The sequence below is a fragment of the Lepisosteus oculatus genome, chromosome 11 (assembly GCF_040954835.1).
Source record: "Lepisosteus oculatus isolate fLepOcu1 chromosome 11, fLepOcu1.hap2, whole genome shotgun sequence".
Taxonomy (NCBI): Eukaryota; Metazoa; Chordata; class Actinopteri; order Semionotiformes; family Lepisosteidae; genus Lepisosteus; species Lepisosteus oculatus.
In genome coordinates, this window is record NC_090706.1 from 33211224 (window position 1) to 33231128 (window position 19905).

The 19905-nt window shown below is 36.5% G+C and overlaps 1 protein-coding gene across 1 annotated transcript in view; it reads right to left on the reverse strand.

Annotated features, from left to right (window-relative positions):
- The window catches only part of LOC102689798 (protein diaphanous homolog 1), a 141130-nt gene that overhangs the window by 17064 nt on the left and 104161 nt on the right, over nucleotides 1-19905 (reverse strand). The window contains exons 21-26 of the mRNA XM_069195787.1: nucleotides 19478-19717; nucleotides 18447-18576; nucleotides 17783-17908; nucleotides 14327-14490; nucleotides 11773-11905; nucleotides 3473-3562 (exon numbers count right to left, since the gene is read on the reverse strand). Of these exons, the coding sequence (XP_069051888.1) occupies nucleotides 3473-3562; nucleotides 11773-11905; nucleotides 14327-14490; nucleotides 17783-17908; nucleotides 18447-18576; nucleotides 19478-19717 (883 nt within the window). The remainder of the gene's footprint in view (nucleotides 1-3472; nucleotides 3563-11772; nucleotides 11906-14326; nucleotides 14491-17782; nucleotides 17909-18446; nucleotides 18577-19477; nucleotides 19718-19905) is intronic.

A 19905-nucleotide genomic window follows, 5' to 3' on the forward strand; every position in this document is an offset into this window, starting at 1 on the left:
TCCGGGCAAGAAGTCCGCCACTGGAACTCGAGGAGATCATGTGAAGGAACAGATGCTGCCTAAGCTGTGAAAGTCTGCAGGAAATAGTGAGTGTGATGGAACCAGATGAGAGAGGTGCAGAATGAAAGCTAATTTCACAACAATTGGTGACAAACTTCAGGAAAAGTGCCAAACCTATAGCAGAGTAGATTAAGGAGATTAAGAGGACAAGAGCAAATAATTTCTCTATTAAGATAAAAGATCACCATAATGTATAATACAATGTAAGCAAGTTTCACAATTACATTATTGATTTCAATTGATTAAATAATGAGATTCTGATGTCACTTACAGAAGAGAACCGAAGGTTTACATTACTATTACTTCAACATCACACTAAAGAGCCTGAATTAGCATCCACCGCCAACTTACTGTATCAGATATCCATCTCTAAGGTTCACAAAATGCATTTTCCACTTTGAGAATTGCTATTGTTATAAGCAACTACCTACATTAATTAGTGCTGCTTATAAATTAGGGATGCAATGGCAAATCAACATGAATGTCAAAGAGAATAATGGTTTGGTAAAATGGGCTTATGTATTTTAAAAAATATTTTATAGTTAATATACATAAGGTACTGAAGATCTACCTAAATGTATGGAGTCTCTGAAGCCTTTCAAGTAAATGGTTAAAAGAGTTAAAGTTAAGGTGCTTGCAGCTGGATCTGCATTATAGCTAAACATAAATCTCATTTAAGCCACCAGCCTCTATCTTGCAGAATGACAGAGTAGACAGATCCATAAACACCCAAAATATTCAATCAGCAGTAACCCAGCCAAGATCTCCACTCTTGTTCGTGACTAGAGTACTAGGCATCCGGGTTAGAGGTCATTATTTAACAGAGGTTACAGACAGAAGTCACCTAGTATTCAGTCAAGACAACAATTGACATGCCAATCTTTTAGATGACAAAAGTCCTGAACTCTTAAATTGATAAGAAACAAAGGTTTCGAGACTCCAATATTTACACTTCCTTTACACTTGATATTTTTGCTGTAGAAAAGGCTCTACAAGTAACTACTTCTAACACTGTACATTCTCCATGACAAGACATTACTCAAAGCTGGAATTGTATGAGGCTGCCAATAGCTCCCCTGCTGTTAGAAATGAATGGAAATGAGGATTTATTGATTCCACATGCTGTTCAATTAATATTTAATTATTCTTGCAACAGGAATTTACATGTTAAACATGCAAGCTCTTTTTTACTGTAAATGTTGATTTTTTTTACAGAACATCTTGCAAAGTATGTTTATTTTTACACTTTAACTGTTCTGCTCCTTGTAACAGATGGGGGCTTACGAAAATGTAGATGATAACATTAATAATAATAATAATAATAATAATAATAATAATAATAATAATAATAATAATAATACACACATCAAGATACAAGTTACACAATTAAAAATTTACAAATAATGCCTCCCAGAGGCCTTATATCCTAACCAGACAGAAAAAAATAGTTTGCTTACCAAAAGGCCAAAAGAAGAGATAATCTTCCATCTCAACCAAACAGAATACAATCTATAGTTAAATATTTCTCTCTATTGACCTGGATGCCACACAATGAACAGGAATCTATCCAACTTTCCTAAAAATGCACTCAATATCTAGGAGAGGGCATTTTTAACCAAGTGATTCTTTACACAAGTTCCTTACAACAAGAAAATAGCAAGTTTAGATACAGTGTTTTTCTCCTATGATGCAAGCTTACGTTGTGCAAGTTGGATATAGCATGACTATTAAAGAAGAGAAAAGTATTTATACTGTGCAGATGTCGGTTGGATAGAGAGCAGTTGTGTGCTTTACTGGATTATTTCATTATTTTGTGCTTTTTAAAACTTTTTTTACAGATTCTATACAGATGGAAAAAACTGAGTTACTTTTCTCCTCCTTTCTGTTTCAGGCTGCATTGCATTGTTTTTGAATTCCTACAGACCAACTAATACTTATCTTTCATCTTTATATAATCTCTAATCAAACCCAACAGGAATGAAGTCTGCTTAGAAGTGCAAAGAGAGGGGAATATTTGGGGCAGCAGTTATGGGTGTAACTCAGGACTGTGGAGTTGATAACACACTTTGTTGGTCAACTGGAGAGATGCGTGTACATCTGTTTCCTCAGGATCAAAATTGATCTCAGAAATGCTTCACTGGAACGTGACTAGGGCTACAAAGTGAGGCAGATCAATAGTCAGTTGCTACCAGAGTCCATCATGTGATAAACCAGATACTGTGGTGTTCTGGCACTTCAAAGGTTACACTTTATCTATCCCAGATGTGAAAAGGAATCCTGCAGTTATATAAAGCACCATTCTCTTATTTACACTTTGAATATATTAGCCAAAATTTCGAATAATTAAAAAAGTTATTGAAGGACCAAGGGCAAGGAAGAAACTTAAACCAACTTAACTGATCCTTGCTTTAATATTATTACATTGTCATTTCGGGATAGATGATCATTATCTTTCTTTTAGATACTGAAAACAAACTTTATTATTAAGAATTGAAAAAAATGCACCTATTTCTTTAACAGGAACTTATTCATTCCCAATTCTGAATTAATGCACAATGTTGTTAATTGTTTATTGTCACCAGTTTGCATCATAAACTGCGCCATTAAAAAAACAACACTAACAGTGTGAACATTTCAGACACATCCTTCTTAGTTCTTCAGCCTTACTGAAAAGCAGAGGGATATACTGAACTCCTGCTACCAATTCTTCAATGAACAGACATTCATGATATTCATTCATTTTTATGGAGTAGACAATCATCAGTTTAAAGATGCCAAGACATTAGTAAGAATGAAGAAAGAGCCACATTGTTCTCATCCTGAGCAATTCACTACACATACACTATAGAGCAAACATCAGTGATTCTGCCAGGAATAAAAAGCAGTTCATTTGCTCAGCTGAATGTACTTACTTGATTTTGCAAGTTTCTAAGAAAGCTATTTGGAATTACTTTTCAATATATACTGTAATTGTCTCATAATGGGCAGCACTGTTAAAATCATTGGAATAAGAAGCTTTCCAAGGCTTTTATTGTCAGCAAAAGTGAAACTTTCTAATATTTCACAAGCTACAGTAACACTGCAGCAGATGAAAAGTGGTCACTTAGGACTAATGCAAGCCATGCAACATGAGAACGGATACAGTGCTACATGATGTAACTAATATCGCCTTTTTCTTAAAAAGAAAGGACAAATATAAAATGGTGTTAAGGATGTCACAGAGTGAAAGTGTCAAAAGTGCTGAATCCAGAGCTATCAAATTCAGCCTTAACAAGCAAAATGCCTTAAATACTATACATTAAAGAATACTGTATGTCTGAGAATTTTACAATTTTCTTCCATGAAGTTTTTTTTTCAGTTTCAGTTAAAGGTCCAGTACTGATTCCTAGACACCACTTAACAGGTCACTTACCAGCCTGTCTCGGACCTCTCTTTCTCCTGAAGGCAGCACCTGATTGCAGCGCTTCTAATAGGCCATCCATAATTCCAGTCTCGTCGCCCGCTGCAACAAAAGAAAAACACAGTCAAGACATCATAACATTAAGTAAAGGATTGTAAGTTTACCGCTTCTTGTTCATCAAGGCTGTTTTCAATAAAGTTACCACAGTTCAAAATTCCTGTGTCTCAGTTTCTATGACAACCAGAATAGCTCTTCCACTCATTCAGAATGAATTTCAGCTGAGTCACAGTAGAAAGGCTCAAAGAACTTTGGGGAAACTTGGTATTTACAGGACATTTAGATGATTCATTTCTCCAGGTCTGGTGAACCACTGCATTTCCAAAATAAGAAGTTAATTAGGATTTTATGCAACAACTTTTAGCAAACCCAAAACAAGATGTCCGTTGTTATAACTGTTTCGGCTAGAATTTAAGGCCTACAAAATACAGTATTGAACATTCTGCTTTTTATAATCAGAAAAATAAAGTTTAAATAATTAATCCCTTTTGTCCAGTGTTTGACATGAGGTATACCTGAAAATATAGCCTGTACAAGGGCATTTTTAAAGATACTCTATTTCTACATCAATGCCTTCAGGAGATTACGATTTCAAAAAGACAAAGTCACTACCTGGAAGATTAAATACTATTTCACATTGAAAGTACAATTAATAAATTACATGCAAAAACAAGTATATCGCTATATCATTTACATTTCTTTAGAACCAATAATAAAACAGGCTACAAAAGGCTGGAAATAACTGTTCCCCATCCATACTTCCACCCTTCACACACTGTGGAGAGGGGACAGGACTGTGGACTACAGTCCTGAAGGTCACGCGATCAAATACTGTGTGGGGACACTTCTGCGGGACCCCTGAGCAAAATTCCTCACTAGATGTGTTGCAGTAAATACCCTGCTGTATCAACGGGTCTCTGGGTCATCACTGTAAATAAGAAACTACATACTGGTGTAAAAAACAATCACAAAATCAAAGCCATTGCACCAACTATCGCAAACAAAATGCAAAATCACCAATAAAATGGTATGCCTTCGCTGCTCTCACAGTCTAGAGGCTTACATTAACCCAGATGAGCACTGACCCACTTTAAAATGGGACTCGACTCACTCACACTACTGGTGCTGGAGGGGAATAGTAAGGCGGGGGAGGGGAGAGGCAGGCAGACTGGGCGACACACACAGACCTGATTGAATGCTAAGAGATTAGGATTAATAGTAGAAAACAGCTCACTCTCCAAGTAAACACACTGTCCTTGTGGCACGATGAGGGTAGACGGCCAGGATGGAAACAGACATGCTAATATAGTCTTCTAGTAAAAAAAAACATCACAAGCAGATGGGAGCTACAGTAAATATATCGTACATTTAAAAAAAATGAATTTATGACTGGTAAATAAATAAAAAATCAAAGTAGATGGCTAGGGACATCTGGAGGCAGTGGCTCTAAGTGCATTTTTCCCCTGAAGAGATTGCAGGTCACTCGTGATTCAGGTCAGAGCATATAATCCCTTTTTATTCTAAGCTAAAATCTGCCCCCCCCCCCCCGTCCCTGGAGTGAATCCTTAGTCTGACAAAGACACTGTGCAGAGACAAAAGCAGATCAGGGGAAAATAATCTCTACAATAAGCAAGCAGTTTTATTATCCATCCTGGGCTAGCAGCATCTCCAGGGTAGTGACTTAAGGATAAATCACACCTGGCTAATAGAGTAGAGGCTATATTTCAATTAAAAAAAAAAAACCTGCCAGACTGATGTGGTGAGCTAATGAAAACAACATTTTCTCAATTAAACCTTTGTATTGCAGTAGCTTCTCTACGTTTTCTACGTATAAAAATGCTCTAGAAAGTAACAGAAAAAGAAAGATGTAAACACAAACACAGCGGCAGGTGGCTTTAATTATTTCCATTCTGAATGGAAAAGGTTAAAGGTTTTAGGTCATCAGACCGTCTCAAGAGATTAGCTAATACGCAGCTCTCTGCTGCCACCCCCTCCCCCCCGACACGCACACTTATTCCAGGCCAGTTAACACGTGCCAGATGGGACACGTGCGCGCCTCCGACGTCACTGAGGTAAACAGAAGGGAGGAAATCGCTGCGTGGCTCGAATGCTCCACACTGTGGGTATCTATGTGAACTGCAATGCTGGCGTTTATACAGGTCTCGACAAGACAAAGTACATGACTGTTGTTCCCCTTAGGATTTAGGAAATTACATTTAAAAAAATCTAAAAAGATGCCTTTTACTTCCATCACATACTAAGAAATGAATAAAAACTGCAAATGGGGAATTATGTCTAGGAGGAGAAAATAGCACTTTTCAAAGAAAAATATTTAACCTAGTCTTCATAGTTCCAGCAATAATTGTAGATGTTATAAGTGATAAAACCTATGATGTATAATTATATACACTTATTACACCTATATAAATATACATATTTAAATGCATGGTAAAGGTAGAGCGATGATTTTAATCTGACAAAGGAGACTAAGCTGTGAGAGGGCCATCCTTGGGATACCACTGAACTGACACCTTGGCAATTAAATATTCCACAGCACTGTCTGTAAGAGCACAGGCATTAACCCAAGGGCACCTGCTATATTCCCATTTGGTACTGTAGTACCTTTCCAATGTGTGTTTCAACCTTAATTCAGCTGAAGTGATTTCTCAATTTTCCACCTGATCTGCTGTATAGATGGACTGCTGGATAATCGCAGTTACATATCAAACGTGTGAACGTTTCATACAAAACAGTAGTGGGTGAGGTGGGCCTCTATATACAGTAAGCAGTGATTTGGGATAAAATGTTATGCAAAGGCAAGAAATTGAAAAGAAAAGAATGGCTGATGTGTAAAACTGTAAATAAAATACAAAATGAGCAACCTTGCAGTACACCTTATGTATTCAGGTAGCTACACTAGGTGTATTGACCACTGACACGTACATTTCCACTCCGACAGATGGGAATGCTAAAAGTCAAGCACTCCATAATTCATTCCAAAACAAAATTCATTGAGCTTATTACAGCTAATTAAGAAAAACTATGTAGCTGCTACTTACAGCAATGTAGTGATTATATTGTAGTCTTTATATTGCCTTAAAATATTAAATTATTCTTACTTAGCAACAAATACCATGGCTTTTCCGTCCAGGGCTATGAGAGTTAATTGAGCTTTTTTTCAAATCCTTTCACATCCTGAATGTCATGACAACAGTGTATGTTGAAAGAAGATGTAATCACATTAGGACATCTGTCACTGGTCTGTAGGGCCTCACTTATTGATAACACTGACATCGTGTGGTTAGAGGTAGATACTGCAACTGACCCACATTTACCCTCGTTACGTTTAAAGAAAACTAAATACTGCACTTCCCAGTATTATTTGGACCTCTACTGATTTTCAACTTACACTATTTGTGAAAAGAAAACTGCAGAAAGTTTAAAAACAGGTCAATGCTGAAAGATTTAAAGACTCATTTTTTAACAATTTGTGTTAAGGGTATACTGCACATTGTCAGTCATGTTTTCTTTGTACTTTCTCCAATGTTCCCCAGATGTTTTTCAAATTAAAATATCTAACTCCAGTGAACCCCACTGTGTTACCAGATCGACATCTGAACATAAAGTGTTGACACAAAGGTAATTATGAATCAAAACAAGTTATTTTTTAACAAAGTTTAACAGAAAAATGTGTCAACACTTTATGTTCAGATGTCAATCTGGTAACACAGATCAATACACAGGTCTGTGTAGGGAACAAAAAATACACAGATTGTGAGGTTTAGTTACATAATGGACATATTTGAATGTTTCCCAAAAATGTTCCCTTTGCCAAACTTTCATAATATCTTTAGTTTAAAATAACTTTAAGTCTTTTCAATATAATAATAACATACACATTACATTTCATAGGAACAGCAGATATACAATCTGCAGTATTTTGCCTTTTTCAACAAGTATGTGTACTGCAATTAAAATGAAACTTAATCCGATACTACCAGCTGGTAGACGGCCTGTATTTTGAAAGTGAAAAGCGTAAACCAAGTTCTTTGTGGCAAAGAGCCATAAAATATGTTTCAAAGGAGCAGAAGAACACTACCAGCTTTTTGGAAAGTTATGTATTTTACAAAGCGTCTTGTATTCAATATTCTTCTGCTGTCCTCTTTAATTATCAGTAATTCTGGATGTGGAAAAAATGTAGGTGCATAGAACCTCTGTTCTTGTGTAAAGCTGAAGGTACAGAAAAGTAAGTAAAAACAGCTTAGAAATGGTACAATAGCTGATGCATATGAGACAATAGCTTCCCACCCCCCGCTCTCTCATCCTAGTAATTATTCATATCCCTGCAGCAGGAAATGAGGGAGACTTGAGACGCAGGAACCCATACGGGAAAGCTGGTTCTAATTTTTGCTTCTTTTTTTAGCAAGTCTGTAACTTGAGATAAGGCTAAGTGGCCCCACTTTTCTACCTATATCAAATAAAGCGGCTTCTAGGGGGGTATCATTGTCAAGTCTTAAGGAAAATACTTTTAAATGAGCCTGGTGTGACTTTAAAAAGGTGTCTCCAAATGTGGCCACATTCTAAAGAAAACAACTTCTGTCATAATTTCAGTGGTGATGCCTTCAAATGGAAACAAGGCATAAAAGTAACAAGGTGTTAAAAGTAATTTTTTAATTACCCTGCCACACTCATATTCCCCCTTTTAATTCAAGTATTCTAGTTCAGAAGTTTAGAAGAATTCGTTTTCAATTGACATAACCTGATGTAAATCTTAGACTGTTTACGACACCATACATGTCACTGGATTCCACAAATGCACATCAGGCCCTTTATAATTTTAACAGGACTCCATAAGACTACTCAAGCCTAAATACTGACTCATTCAAAACGTGGTTATGGCTTTAAACCAGAGTCCCCTTTCAGTAAGCCTGACTCATACTTCTGTGTCAAACGTGTTTTTTCGTGGTCTCTTACGGACATTTTTCCTTTAGAAACAGAGGAAAAACAAAAACAGGGAGAGGAGGGGAAGGTGGTGGATTGAAGCCGAGCGAACTCACAAAAATGAAAAACAGATTGAGGAAAAAAGAAGGAGCAGAAAGGCAAACTTCACTTTGCGGGGGAGGGAGGTGAAAAGCATACCAACTAGCACATTCTATTCCTCACGATTACAAATAGTCTTCTGCCCCTTGCAAAGAGGGCAAATAAGTAAACTTGTAAAGGGAAGTATTTTCTAAAAGCATTTGTCACAATAGTATGGCCTCTTTCTTTAATGCCTGGCTACACAGAACTTGGTAGAAGGAGGAATTTTTCAGCATGGTTAGATTTCGCAAACAAGAGCCAGGGTAACACAGAGATCAGGTGGTGTTTGATTTAAAACAGATGTGGAGTGTACAATGTCCTTATTATGCTACACCAAGACATTCTGGCAGACATACAGTCTCCAGCAAGAGGCACAATATATGCAGGAGGTTTCTAAAGCAAATCAGGTGCAGAGACACCACAGAGGTAAGGAATAATACCTAATAAATTCAGACATGGAAAAAAAGGTATTTTGTACAAACCACTACTGGTTAGGACAACTCTGAACTTGGGCATTATGTAACTTGAAGCATCTCAACTGTCTTTTTATTCTAAATATTACTTTTGAAAATAGACATGGGGAAAAAAGACTTAATTATAGAGCATACTTCAAAAATAAACTGCTCTTTCTTTTTCTGTGGCAAACTTATTGTAACCAGAAGAACTGTAATCATGAAGGTAAATGACGTGTTTAGTTCAGTTAAAAATCAATGGTGTGGCACATGATGCACGAAAAAACGCTTAGATCTTCTGATGCCACAAAGTGCTTTATCCAATTCTAGTTTTAGAACTTACTAGAAATTGCAATAGATACAAAAATGACTTCCCAGTCTATTTGAACTTGTACCCTGTAAATTACAAAGGATCCAAACTCACGGAATACTGTGTTCATGAAACTAAGAATGACAAGTATGAGATGGGCACATTTTTAAACAATATCAGTAAAGCAAAAGGTTCAGATAAGCAAATTAGTATATTTAAGGCCTTCCATCAATAAGAAAGATCAAATTAGCACCCAGCCAGACTTCTGTGATGTGTATAAAGGATCTGTGGATGTTTTTACAATGTGGGCCAGCTGCACATACACATACTGTAGGAGAAGGAAGGCAGGATACTAAAAAATGAGCATCTGGGAAACATTTACACCAGACGCATAATGATGCAGTGGCACCATTCTTAAGGACTGGACATTTTCTTTGAGAAAGACGAGTCCTACAGGAGTGACATTCTTTGGCTGTAAATCATGCAGAGTATGTGGTTAATCAAGGATTGCTAATCACAGTCATGCACTCAAACACACGGACAACAATCTGTGTTTAAAACAAATAGAGAAGGTTTGCATTTTTCTAGTTAAGGGTATAAATATCGCAAATTACTGAAACAGGATTAACGCATTCACAGTAAAAAAATAAAATGAGCAGCTGCCTGATGCTCAACAGGATTAATTTGGCATTCTAACCAAACAGACACGTGCTAAGTCTAATTTCAATTTAAAAATGTAATTAATAGTCAATCGCAAAATTATGTCAATGGTGAAATATCACATGCAGTAATCGATCTTTTCCTAAATTAATATTCTAAAGCTATGCTCAAAAACTGGATTGAACAATCTGAGAGAGATGATCAGATTTATAACACTGAAGGCTCAAGTACCAGGGCTACTTTTGGAAAAGACAGAAGGGAAATCCAGCCTTTACAGAACATTTTACATCAAGGCCCTGAGGTTTGTTGAAATATGAGCCTTCAAATCATAAATATTATAATTATAATTGTGTTGCTGTTGCACAATAACAATGGAAAAAAAGGATTCCAATCATTAGGATGCTAATCATTAGATCACTGTAATGTGAACTACATATTTTTTATTGTATATATTCTTTTTCTCCACGGGAAAGAGGAAAATTTTATTTGTTTTCTTTTTCTTATTTCTTAGGGACGGGGGAGAGGGCAAATACCAGGATGTGTCTTTAAACACAACTTTGAATAAACTTTGTATATTTATATAAGCAACCAGCTGGATTCAAGGCCATTTTTCTTCAGTGTATTTCCACAGCTTGTTCCAGAGCAGCAAATCTGCTAAAAAATGAACTCTGAGCGCCCTCTACTTGTGCAAAATGGTATTTTGCCAACCACAAACTAATTTCTTTCCACTTATTTCACTGCATGTGTGACATTTCCTGGTATTCACCAACAACCACAAAACATTAACTGCATGCTGAATAACACCCTTGGTCGAAACCTTAAATAGATGTTTACAGATTGCCAGTTGGAGTTCTCAAACCAGAGGCTTTTCATCACACACCAAACTACACGTTTATGATGAGGGATGAAGGTGGTTTTGCCAAATCACTGGTCAAGACATTTTAAATAAACGTGGCAGAGCAGTAACAGCAAAAGGAGCATCGCAGCTTCTGATCCTCTGCGGGATCCCAGAGCTCTCATAGGAACAGGATCAGCTGCTTGCCAGAGGATTCATTCCTGTAAAGGGTTCCCGTCTTCTTGTCATTTATTGTCACTTCCAAACAATAAATATTCTGCTGGCAAGCCAACTGGGAGACTTATGATAACCATCACACTTCAAACAGTCTTCCTAGGGACCAGTGCCTTGATTAACCACATAAGCAGAACTATATATTTATATTTCAGCAACAGAAGGATAAATAATGTGAAAACAAGCCTTCTCAGTCTACAGACCACAAACATATTTTTTTAAATCAGTTTTCTTTAATAAATGTGCTGAACCGACGGATATTTAGAGTACTTTGTACTTATGGGGCTTGTCAGAAATATTATATGAAACACAATTTGTGTTTCCAAAGACAAATTCCAAGACTGGAATTTGGATTTTCTGGCCTTTGCATTTTCTGAGAATATCAAAAAGTGATACACAGTAAGTGAAATAACAACAAACAAGACTCTGAGGACAGCCTTTCTTTACTATTTGAAACATTTCTGCCACTTCTATCATAGTTAAACATGTGCAGTTTAACAGCTGTTATAAAGCAGACTGGTATAGTCAGTGGAGGAGGTGTGGGTGGTTTGAGAAAAAGGCTCCTATAAGTTCTTGTGAAAGTATGATGTTGTAGTCTGTGAGAGGAATCACATCATTTCTCCCTCATTCCTGACTTATGCAGACGAGAGGTTTCTCTTCCCAATGACAACACTCTCCTCCTTACCTGCATTGATATCAATGATCTGGCTCCTCTTCTGCTTATCCTCCTTCTCCCTCTCGGCCTTCTCCTTTGCCAGTTTGGCCTTGCGGATCTTTTCCTCTGTCTCTTTCCTCTTCTGATTCTCCTTCACTGCTTGCTGAAGAGCACAGGAGACATGTTCCATTATGCATCAGCCCACCTGTGAGTCAGGCTGAGGAGAGTGCGAGGAGCAACTCAAGCTGGAAGCTGTGACGACCAGGCGCTAACATTTGCTCATTTTTGTTTTGTGGTAAATGTTTTAAACTACACTTTAGGGTACGATGCTCATTATAAGTTGAATGAATAAAAAGGCATTGAGCCCTTTTACACTAAAGACCATACACAACTTTTAAAAATACAGTATATGAGTTTTAGTCGCTTATACTGTCTCTCGGAAATAGAGCAGGAAATATCTGGGCATCATTGTTCAACTTTGCAGAAAGGGAAGGCTACTGTGGCACTTTACCAATGATTTATTGTCAAACTTAAGTGCATATTTATTATGATGTATATATATGTATCTGGGTGACTGAGGTTATGAATGAAATAAGTGGCCGCTGTGCACCCAAAAATGATCATGAACAGGCAATCCATCTGCATTTGGCAGTTTGCCATGATACACATACAGCTTGTGAGTACGCTACATTACGCCTTGCTGTATAACCTGCATTACAATAAAGCACCACAATAATTTAGTTTTTAAAAAGGCAATTGTCATTATCTTGCACATTTAATTACTGTTTGCATATTATAGATATTAATGTTCGATCAACAGCAATGAAGTGAAGAAAGAATCAACATCCGACTGTAAATCTGTTGCTTGTTTGGGTGAATGCATTTTCATAAAGAATTTCCCTGACAGTTGTGGTCAAAAACTATTTGACTAGAATTTGCAGGTTCACTGAGGATGTGCAAAACAGTTTTTTACAATTATATGAATGTGATACCATTGTGCTTCTCACCTACCTATGAACATATTTCTATTAATCAATTTCTGATTAATTTAAAGGTGTCACTATACAGTGCCTGAAATAAGTGAAAATTAACATAAGGTATGCACATATTTACAATTTTAAATGTTTAGAACAAATCCATCCATATATTGTACTAAGTGCATATACAGTATGTATGTATACATATCCATATATTGTTCTTAAGAAAGGAAACTGAAAATCAGTAATAACTCAAAATAGTGATGAATGACAGCAAGATCTAATGCAGACAATACTACAATTCTTCCATTCAAAGATTATATCTAACAGGCAATGGGGTAGTTGTGTGTGACTAAGTCATGGGAAAATAGAATTGATGACATAAGTGCTTAGCCGACTTGTTCTTTAATAAAGTCAGTGAGAAATGATTCATTCCTGTTAAAATTACTGGTTCAAAGGAAACGGAAAACAAAGTAACTGTTTGTATCCCCTGTAATGCGTCAGCACAGGGCTATTCACAACTATCTGACCTTGTGCTCTGCCCCCTTAACAGGACGTCAGTATCTGGATAGTGTAATGCTTGTGTGGAGCTCAGTGAACATCCTGTGTTATTCTTTTTGCCTTGTATCTGGTTCACTTAGCGCAGGATGAGGATCAGCTGTACTGTCTTGCTTTGCCTGGTGCAAGGGAAACAGCATAGCTAATACTTTTAATGCCACAGATTTGCTTTGTCAGCGCTAAGGTGTTTCTTTCCAACCTCATGCTGATTAAGATTGTCATAACAGCTGTGGCATAGGAGCCAGAAAACCTACCCTTTAAGTGCTACGATAGTCATTAAATGTAAAAAGGGTTAGAATGGAGACAAGACCATTCAGCCCAGCTAGCTTCTTAAGCTGCTAGCAGCTAAGCAATTTAGGATTTCTCCCAGCAATGTCTTGAAAGAAACTAAAATATCAGTTTTGAACAAAGCTTCTTCCAGACTCCTACAACCATTTGTGTAGAAAGCTTCCCTCTGTTTTCCAGTTTAACACCTCTTATTTGCCACTGGAGTGCTTTGGTTATTGTATTATTGCTGATTCTAAGAAAGTCCATTAGGTTGACTTTTAATGATCATACTTTTAAAAATCACACATGGGTGTCACTGTTCATGAATGAAAAAGACTAAAAAATGCCTAGTTCTTTGGGTTTGTCATAGCAAGACATTCCTTTAAGTCTGGGAATGTATTTGGCAGCTCTTCACTGGACTGATTCCAAAGCAACGAAATATTTTTACACAGTGGCAAAACGCTACACAATATTCTGAAAGAGGTCCTTTGGGAGCTCATAACATTTTAATATTGACAACTGACTCTTTGGTTTCACATTACTCCTCCACATTGTCTAGAAGATGAAACTGATATATTAGCATAAACAACTTAAGTCATTTTAAGCATCTTCAGGGTCAGTGTTTTTAGTATGTATAGTTTGCACTGTATGTCTGCTGCTTGCAGTGATTTTCTTGGATTAAAGACTTGTCTATATTAAATATTATAAGCCAGATGACATTTCAGATTTCAATACAATTCTGATAGTGTGTTGAATCAAATCAAGCTGAAATGAAACACTACCTGGAACATGTTCCTGAAATTGTTGAGGTCCCCAAAAAATTCCTCCACAGAGATCTTCTTGGGGTTAAAGACAAAATAGGTCCCTAAGTCCTCATACTGCTTCTCCATGTTTTTGTGCATGAGGGCCAGTAGGTCATACTGCTCTCGTGCAGAGGACACAAAGCTGTGCAAACCAAGAGTTAAGGAATCACAAGTAAAAGACTCAAAGCAGGTGGTTTACATGAGCAAGGGTTATAAAGTACAGGATATATTCACTCAGAAATAAAACAAAAATGAAGTAAGAAACAAACACCATTCTTCAACATTTTTAGGTTACTTAAATATGCTATAATTTTGGATGAGGTTGTACATGCAAAATGCAAAATAGTTTTTTGTGAGGAATGGGGAATGGGGAATAAAACACAACCATAAATACTATAATATGAATCATAACAGTTTAAACAATGTGTTCAATAAAGTTGTAAATAATGTTCAATAATGTTTAAATGTTGTGTTCAATATTGACATGAAATACAATTGTTTGCGTGTTATTATTAGTTTAAGCATATTGTGTTTGTCTAATATTGTGACTTAGTTGAAGATCAGACCACATTTTTATGAGTAATTAATGCAGAAATCCAGGTAACTCCAAAGGGTTCACAAACTTTTTCTCGCAACTGTACTTATATATGAAACATAAAGTTTATAATATGAATCCATGCAGTACTGTCAAAAGCTCAAAGAGTAGATGAAACACTAAAATTGTCTTAAATTTAAAAAAAAGTGTCACTGATATTAAAAAATAAAGACTTTTGGAAAACCTGCAATGAAATGTGCATGCTCAGAAATGCTCAAAAGGCACATGGCTAAAGCACTACACTAAACTAAGGCTATCCAACCTAATACTCATAGTAATATCATTGTATCAAAGACCAAGATAAAATAATTAGGGGTTCCCGTTTTCACTCTGACCCCTACCTTAATGTTTTCAGAAGTAACACATGTTCCAATATATCATGTGCCTTAACAAATGGATATTTATATGAGGTACCTCCAACAATCCAAAAGGTGTCAGGAAGGAAAGATAACTGATCTCTGAACACAATCAGAAAAAAGTTTAAAACAGGTTATAACTCCAGAATATATAGAACATAGTATACTCTAGAAGAGCTAGAATGTCTCTTCTATGATTTGTCATGTTTCAGTACAAATCAGATCATCGGTACACCCCTAGAATATTTGCAAAAAGAAGATAAAAGACCTCAAATGCCAAGCCTACAGCCACCAATGGCACCTTTTGCTTTCAAACTGGTTCGAGTAAAATTAATAATGTCACAAAACATTTGTTCCTTGTTATCTATGGATCGCATTTCCGAGGTTTATTTTAGTTTGAGGAATAAGCAATCAGGGCAATCCTGCATGATTAAAAGAACAAGACTCGGGGCCTCAGTATCCTTCACTTAATTTCACGAGGAGCTATAAGTAGAAAGCTTGCAGAATACTACTGTATTTTAATATTAACTTAATATTTAAGGGAAGACATTGATTGGAAGATGGTAAATGCAAATTCATTTAATTTAATTTACCATTACCATCTTCGATATTTACATATGAGCCTGTATCTATTTTAATACAGATCTATATATGTATTAAAAACTACCCTTTTCTAATATTTGGGCAATTGTTCCAAAAAATAAAAGTGCTGTATTAATAGCTTACCTATAAGAATATACTACTTGTCCCAGTATTTTATCTAGTTATTTATACAAAAATATATACATAATCATTAATATTAAAATGGTAGCATCACTGTTTCAAAGAAATATGCTGTGTTCCTTTACTCTTTGATATAGATTTTTTTTTAATGGCAATTTAACGTTTGGCATGGAGACATCTTTCAATATAATTTGAGTGACCTGTGCCACAGGTCAATTATATATGAATTTTTGCAATTTAATATTAGGCTACATTCCATCACAGAACACGTTATGAATACAAAACTTCAGACAGAAAAGTTAAAGCAATTCCTTGCTTACCCTGTGTAGTAGATTTTAATGCTGCAGGGAAATTACCTTTATTTACAGTATAAGAATAGCACTGCCATGCTGTGCCCTACCACTCGGTGTGTAGACCAGTCCTGTTGTGCTGAAAGCACAACAAGGCCATCTGTTTCATCTGCACTTTTGCCAAGTGTAAAAATCAACAACTAAATCATGTATTATAAGAAAATAAGAAGAATTAAAAACTAGAGACAACCATTTGGCTTCTCTCATTAAAAGTATTTGGTAGCATCATAAAATTCTGTAACAACATGTGTTTAGCTGTTTAGGAAGAAAAACGTTATGCACTAAGACAGTCCAAGATACATGCCATACTAAAAACTGTTCATATAGAAATAGGAATTTATTCACTTATGAATGGAAAAATTATGTATGAAGTCAACATTTCAATAAAATGTGCTGACCAGCAATAAAATAAACAAATATCAATTAATAAGCACCAAATTAATGGAGCATCATGACTGTGCATCTTGAATTACTGCATGAACTTTCTTGCTTTCTGCCTTAGCCAGCCTACAGCTGTGGTGTTATTGACAGGCAAGGTGCAGTTGAAAATACATAGTTGCACACTTGCAAACTTCATGCTTGCAACTCCAACAAAGATGAAAGTGTTGGTTAAGAGAAGAAAGTCTCAGAGAAGTAGAGGTAGACAGTGTAAGAGTCAATACATGATTAAGCGAGCACCGAGAGAGAAGCTTTGTATGCAGCTCATTAAAATGAATGATCTGAACAACTACATCCCAGCAAATGGGTTTTGGGAAGAGACTGAAACTGGGGCTTTAATCAATGGAAATGCAGTGTCATGACAAAATCTCTTTTCAGGAAGTGCCAAGTCAAAAGGGGGAGGTGGGGAGGGGGGGGGGTAAATGTTTTTATAACTCTCTCCAAAAATATTCCATTACCCACTGCAAGTAAAACCAAGATATCTGCGGAAAAGCAGCATCTTAAAAGGACTTTTAAAAAACTACATTTGAAAATTCTAAAAATAACTTTAATGATTGAACTTTAACTTAACCAATAACATATAATGTTATGTTTTTCTCAGATTTAATAAGACTAGAAGGTTTTTGTTTTTGAATAATTTAATGTGAGATACTTCTGGAAGGATATGTTAACAAACCTAAGACCTTAGATTCAGCTGGTATTTGAGGTTATCCGAATCTCCAAATTCAACATATGGAATCAGTGCTCACCAAGCATTATGTATGTTACTGTTGGGGTTTTGACAACTCAGAAGGAAGTCAGGCTGAGCCATATTAAAACCCAGCAAATTTAACATTTACACAATTTTAGATACAAATTTCAAAATGTCCCTCCCTTAATCTATTCTAATCCATTCTCAGGCACATTAAATAAATGTATCTCCACCTCTCCTTTAATAGTCACAAATGATTACATTGCAGTTTAAGAAAGGATATTGTCATCTTCTCCACAAACTTATCTCTTTCATCTGTTGGAGGAGGGAAAGTCTCAATTTCTTTTTCCAAATTCGTGATCTGCTTAGACATCTGGTCTATGGACTTCTGTAGTGTTTCGGCAGGTACTGGATGGCAGGAAGACAAACATAGTCATAGGTCACGGTGAGGAAAAACACAAAACAACTCTTACTTATCACTAGATTGTGTTAATTATAAAACATTTACCAGTGTCATCGTGAAAACCTTACAAACTGTCTACCCCTTATAAGGAGAGATTTACTGTTTACTTTATAAACAAATCTACACCTTACTCTGTAAATGGGATTTAAATTGCAATTTTCTAAATATGCAGGTATGACTGAAAATATATCATATTGAATGTTCATCCCTAAATTCTTAGTGACAAGTGGAATAGTACCAGTTTAATTTAATTTTTTTAATTTGATATTTTTTTATGTGATGTATAAGCAGATGTTATAGCCAAACAAAAATGATAATTTGGTAATCACCGTGTGGAGAAGAACATAACATTTAAATCTGAAAAGGAAATATATGAAACTCTATACTGCACTTTTCTATCTTCACATTTCACATTTCCTAGCTTGATCACTTGAATCAGGCCCTAAATCAACAGGGCAAATTAATCTGCCAGTGCTGTCATACCTCGGCTTGCCTTCTCTACATGAATCAGCTCATCAGTAAAATGCAGCACCTCAGGATACTGCTCCTGACAAATTTCCGCCAGGAAGTGGAGGAGGGTCATTTTCTGATCGGTGGTCTTGGTGTCTCGAAGCTACGGAGAGAAGAGGGAAGCAGGGGTTCAAATTCTGACCACTGAAATGAGATCTGGAAGCAAACCAAAATGAAAGAGCCTGCTTTTCTTAGAAATCAAAGGGCTTGTAGTACAAATAAAACAACACACTACTAACAACAACTGATCAAAGTTATAAGGCTTTTGTAGTCAAAACATGTAAGTTTAGCAAAAGGACTGATAATGCTAAAACCGAAGAGCTGTTAAACATGTATTTAAAAACAAGAAAAAAACAAGTAAAAACAATAAAAGAAACTATATATTAGTCTGAAAAACTGGAATTAAAAACTGTGTGATAGTTAAGTTAACAAATTGAATGTACATAAGGCTTCCGGCTTTTAACAATGCCTAAATGTGATTTGTTAAATCAGTGTGATATTGGAATAGTCATAAGCCTGCAACTAAAAAAAATATCACAAGTATAAATAATTATTAAGAATAAACTGTTATTACCTATATTATGTGTGGGTTGCGGGTTACAAAACAGACTGGCTTTCATTGTTCATAACTACATGTAATTTACAGGAAAAGACTGTGAACCTCTTATTCAGTATCTTCAGTTCAGAAGGCTTGCCTTTGAATCACTTATGCAGTAACTAAACTGGGCCTTAACTATGTGCCTCTTAGAAATATGTTTTAGTTAAGCTTTGGATATAATACTGACCTTCTCCAGTGTGAGAAAAATGACTGCAATATAGAGGAGGGAAAACCCAAGGACTGCAGTGCAATTCGAGACTAAATACGAGTTGGTAAAATGTCAATGTATTGTCTCTATAAACAGCTGCTTAACAACATATACGTGAACTCAAGTGGTAGAAAAACAAAGCCTCGACAATAAGGTTGGTCAATCCAAGCGGGAGCGCGTGTGGCTCTGGGACCTTACTTTGCAGAGGAAGCTGATGCTGAACCCAAAGGCACCGGCGTTTCTGGAGCCTGCATTCATGTAGTTCCCGACCAGCAGGGTGAGCTCCAGCAGCTTGGCGAAGCTCTCGCTCTTGCGCAGCTCCTCGCAGGCGGCGGTCACGGCCACCACGTCCGGCTTGATGTTGTTGAGCTGCTCGTCGAAGAGGAGCTTGAACAAGATGGAGGTCAGGCGAGATCGCAGCCTGGGCACCGCGCTCATCTGCAGGGAAACAGAAGGCGAGATCGAAAGAAAGGCTAAAAACGGCAGGGGGGGCGTCCGGCCTACCCAGCCAGTGAGGTAGGTTGATGCGAGGATCTTATCCGAACGTTACTTGAAAAAACTATTACTAAAGGGAATGATCTTAAAAGTTTCAGTCTTTACGTGCATAAACTGATCACTGTGTTCTG